The sequence below is a fragment of the Lolium rigidum genome, chromosome 1 (genome assembly GCF_022539505.1).
Source record: "Lolium rigidum isolate FL_2022 chromosome 1, APGP_CSIRO_Lrig_0.1, whole genome shotgun sequence".
In the NCBI taxonomy this organism is placed as follows: Eukaryota; Viridiplantae; Streptophyta; class Magnoliopsida; order Poales; family Poaceae; genus Lolium; species Lolium rigidum.
The window spans coordinates 20,883,402-20,888,429 of NC_061508.1; the positions used below are offsets into that span (position 1 = coordinate 20,883,402).

At 45.0% G+C, this 5,028-nt stretch overlaps 1 protein-coding gene across 1 annotated transcript; it reads left to right on the forward strand.

Annotated features, from left to right (window-relative positions):
* LOC124705108 (GDP-mannose 4,6 dehydratase 1-like) lies at positions 1-1,113 on the forward strand. Its single transcript, XM_047237039.1, has one exon. It carries the CDS (start codon positions 1-3, stop codon positions 1,111-1,113), a length of 1,113 nt encoding a protein of 370 aa, XP_047092995.1.
* The last annotated feature ends 3,915 nt before the right edge of the window (positions 1,114-5,028 follow it).

Genomic DNA, 5,028 nt, shown 5'->3' on the forward strand with positions numbered 1-5,028 from the left:
ATGGCCAACTCATCCACACTGCACTCCAAGGGCGCCGAGGAGGTCCCCTCGGTGCCTCGCTCCCTGGCACCGCCGCGGAAGGTGGCGCTGGTGACTGGCATCACGGGGCAGGACGGGAGCTACCTTACCGAGCTCCTCCTCTCCAAGGGCTACGAGGTGCATGGGCTCATGCGCCGCTCCTCCAACTTCAACACCCAGCGCCTGGAGCACATCTACCACGACCCGCACGCCACCCCCTCTGCGCAGCGTCCTCCCATGCGCCTCCACTACGCCGACCTCTCCGACTCATCCTCCCTCCGCCGCGCGCTGGACCTCGTCCTCCCCGACGAGGTCTACAATCTCGCCGCGCAGTCCCATGTCGCCGTCTCCTACGAGATCCCGGACTACACTGCCGACGTCGTCGCCACCGGCGCTCTCCGCCTCCTCGAGGCTGTCCGCCTCTCCGCCAAGCCCATGCGCTACTACCAGGCCGGGTCATCCGAGATGTTCGGCTCCACCCCGCCGCCGCAGAGCGAGACCACGCCCTTCCACCCACGCTCCCCCTATGCCGCCGCCAAGGTCGCCGCTCACTGGTACACCGTCAACTACCGTGAGGCTTACGGCCTCTTCGCATGCAACGGGGTGCTCTTCAACCACGAGTCCCCCCGCCGCGGTGAGAACTTCGTCACCCGCAAGATCACCCGTGCTGTCGGCCGTATCAAGGTCGGACTCCAGACCAAGGTCTTCCTCGGCAACCTCTCCGCCGGCAGGGACTGGGGCTTTGCTGGAGATTACGTTGAGGCTATGTGGCTCATGCTGCAGCAGGACAAGCCCGCTGACTACGTTGTCGCCACGGAAGAGTGCCACACTGTGGAGGAGTTCTTGCAGGCTGCTTTTGGGTACGCCGGGCTGGATTGGAAGGATCATGTGGTCATTGACAAGAAGTACTTTCGCCCTGCGGAGGTGGACAGCCTTCAGGGAGATGCATCCAAGTCCAGGAAAGAGCTTGGGTGGAAGCCCAAGGTTGGGTTCCAGCAGCTAGTCGAGATGATGGTCGACAACGACATTGAGCTCGCCAAGCAGGAGAAGGTCCTCGTGGATGCTGGGTACCGCGACCCCAAGCAGCAGGCATAAAATTGGGGATCAAGCTCCTATTTGCTGTTTTACACGGCAGCTCCGCCTGAAGCGAAATCAATAATGGCTGGAGTAGCACATTAACACATAATTTTTTTTTCTAAAATTTTGAGAGTAAGTCTTTTATTTAACAAAAAGTGTTATTATTTTCATAAATTAAGTTTAAAAATGGAAATTTTGTATGTTATAAAATGAAAATGTTCATGCATGTACGATGTACCCCTCATATATTTGTAATTGAAGTGTTAATCTCATATTTGAAAAGAGCACTTGAATACGTATGGAAATGTTTGCAAACAAATGATCTTGTATCTAAAGATAGTTATGAAGAAGAGTTGTTATGTGAGTATCCATGTTCATGTACTTTGGAAAAAATTACTTGCGTATTTTCTCAAAAGAAAAGGAAAACAAAATGTAAAATAAATAAAAGGAGGGAAAATTTGAAAATAAAGAAAAAGACAAAGAAATAAGACATGTATTGAAATGAAACAGGTTAAAGTACATGCCATATATTTGTAATCGAAATGTTCATGCCTGCCTAAGTACATATTGAAATGTTTGTAGAGACCATGTTCTTGTATCTGAAAATAGTTCATTTACATGAGAACAGTTACACATAAGGAAACATCTGCGTCTACTTTAGAAATTATTCACGTATTTGCTAAAAAGGAACAAAAGGAAAAAAGAAAAGGAGAATAAAAGTCATCATATAAAGGAAAAATAGAAATAGAATAGAATTAGAATATACAAAAAAAAAACTGAAACATCTATATACCACTACTAAAGGCAGAGTTGAGTTCCAGCCATTTTATCTTGGCCATCGGATGACTTTTCTAGACTAATAACATGGGTGGAAAGGACGGCAACAAATTCACTTCTCGGTACCCTTTAGAATTAAAAATTACCCATATTTCAGTCACCCAAAGTCAAAGTGACGGTCTGGGCGCGGACACAAAAATGGCTACCCTTTGTCCACTTAGGTCGGGGTAGCCCTAGCGGGCCGATGCAATTTTTGCAATAATATTTTTGTTGATAAAATATAAAATACAAAGTGCGGAAAAATGAAAAAATAGCTAAAAAATAAATCCTATGCTAACTACGGTTGTCGCCGCCATTGATGCATACTCGTCGTCGTCCTTGATGACGACCACCACTGGAGGTGCCCACGGCCACGACAGTACAAGGCGCCATGTGCGGGCTGAGCCGTTGATGCCGAAGGGGAACCTGCTGATGGCGCCGACGCTTGTGCATGCATTGCTGCTGTCGTGGGAGGAGGCGGTGGCGCGCGCAGTTGGTTGTGCACATGGGTCACCAGAGAGGTAACTGGCATGCCCTGCGCTAGCATGGACTAGCGCAGCTGGACATCGAGGCCATTCCATTGCGCGAGCTCCTCCAACTTGCTATATGCGATGTCAATCTCCATTGCGTCCTCCTCGGTGAGGTTCGGTGGTTGGACCTCCGGGTTGATGATGAGCGCATTTTTGAAGCATGTTTACCTTAAGGGTATGAATGTCTATGGAATGTTAACTTTAGATGTTTTTGCATGTGTAGTAATAAGATTTTGGTATTTTATGGCGCTCATGCGCATCTTTTATGCTTGTTTCCACATGATCCTAAATTATGAAGGTATTGATGAACATATCATTTGGAGCATATTAGACATAACTATGATATTTTGAAGTAATAAAAGTCATCTAAACGATTTTGCATGCACTTTTGTGAATAGGCAAAGCGAGAGGAAGCTCCAGAAGTGTTACCGACCGTCGGTACTAGCGAAGCTCGCCCATAACATGTGCTTGTACCATGCGGCAGCCGCCTCGCCTCGTAAAATAGTTTCACCTCCCACGAACACGGATCTATGATCCGACATTCAGAGACACCACAACTCGCATAAACCTCACCTCCGAAAGAGATATGTAGGGGAACTTGAAGATGGGCATTATTTTTTTGAAGCTTTAACATTAGGAAAGGCTCCTACTGCTTTTGTATTAACAGATCTCACTTGGGGCAAAGTCCACAAAGGTTACATTGTAAACGATGGGACCCAAAAAAGAAAACAAAAAACTTACAAACTATTTGTAAAACTTGATAAGAAGGGGAACTTGCAGAAGGGCATCATCCTCATTGCTACACAGATCATCAGAGGCCAAGACATCATCCCCATCATCAACCGTTGTATCTCCATCACCATTTCCATCTCATCATCTTGTTGTAATTCCAATTGCTACTTGTATTTATCCATATACTCGTATTTATTTCATATACATATGATGATGTTGTTGATTGCTTCTATGAGTGGGTAGTTTACATTGTTCTTGGGGAGATGGAGAAACCCTTACAATATTATGATATGATATAAAGATGGTCTATAACTTTGGTTCATGATTATGTGTTAGTTTTCTCTCTTGATGTTACGTGAATTCGACCATGTAATATTTGCCTTCGGAACTAGAGAGGGAATTACCGTCGGGCATGTGGTAGTATGTACTGTGCTAAGTGACATAACATGCCGGCGTGCTATTCATATGGTCAAAGGGGGTAAGAAGATATTCACAAAGCTAATATCAATATTCATGGAAAAACCCTTAATTGTGAGAGGTGGGAGTGGCTTGCTCACGATCATTGCAGTGGTTATTCGGGATAAAATATCAATTGGCTTGTTTGAGATCATACTTTATGGAGCTCTCCCCACACATGTTACGAATAAATACATAGATTTATCATAATCATAAGTATACAAATGGTAGAGGTGGATCCTACATTCTCCATGAACACTTTGCATTACTGAAATTTTGTTACCATTTACATTGTGTTTGTCTCTATGTTTACTTTTATTTCCAGTTATTACTTTACACACAAAACATAAAGACCATCATGAACCAAAGTTATCGACCATGAATTTGGTTATTCCTTTAATTCACGTAATAGGATCAATGGCAGCTTACTAGTATCCTTTGATAGATAGTGGCGAGGGGCATAAAGATCTTAACCAAATAGCTCTCCGTGGTTCGATACTTTTAGTTTAAAAACTAGCTACAATATACATGTGCACTTGCAGTCATTAGTTGACTAGCAGCTCATCGCCACCACCATTCACGTCGTCGTCGCTACCCTCATCGTCGTCGCTGAATGAATATAGGCGTGACTAGGGGGTGAATAGGAGCTATGTCAATTTTTAACCTTTTTCAGTTCTAGACGTAGCAGAAGTACAGGTGATAGGTTTCTCCTAGTAAGGTGATCCTAGTATGATGCAATGCAAGGAAACAATAGGAACAAGTAACGAGCAAGTGTAAGGGAAGCGGGACAACCGGGTGGACGGTAGCGGAGACGACACGCGGTGTATTTACCAGAGTTCCTCCCACAAAAGGGAGTATGTCTGCGTTGAGGAGGTGTGGACCACTAAGGTTCCAACAGTCAGGAAGGCTTCACCTTATTCCTCGTGAAAACCCCACAAAGAAGTCTTTACCCCTCCACTATCAAGGCCGGTCGAGGCGGCAGTTCCTTCACACAAGGTTGGGGCGAGCTCCACAACAGCCGGAGGCTCCCAACACCCTATGGGAGTTGTACAACACCAAGCTAGTCTCCATAGGGGCTCATCTCAAGAGACCCCACAAAGGAACCCTAGGTTACAATCTCCACAAAGGACTAGGTGGGATTGGCGAATTCTTTCTTGGTGGAAGTGTTGGAGATATGCCCAAGAGGCAATAATAAATTAGTTATTGTTATATCTTATTGTTTATGATAAATGTTTGCATGCCATGCTATAATTGTATTAACCGAAACATTGATACATGTGTGTTATGTAAACAACAAGGAGTCCCTAGTAAGCCTCTTGTATAACTAGCTTGTTGATTAATGGATGATCATGGTTTCGTGATCATGAACATTGGATGTTATTAATAACAAGGTTATGTC

Bases quoted from the DNA above. Each gene is read 5' to 3' on its own strand.
- LOC124705108 (XM_047237039.1), top strand. From the start codon at position 1: ATGGCCAACTCATCCACACTGCACTCCAAGGGCGCCGAGGAGGTCCCC.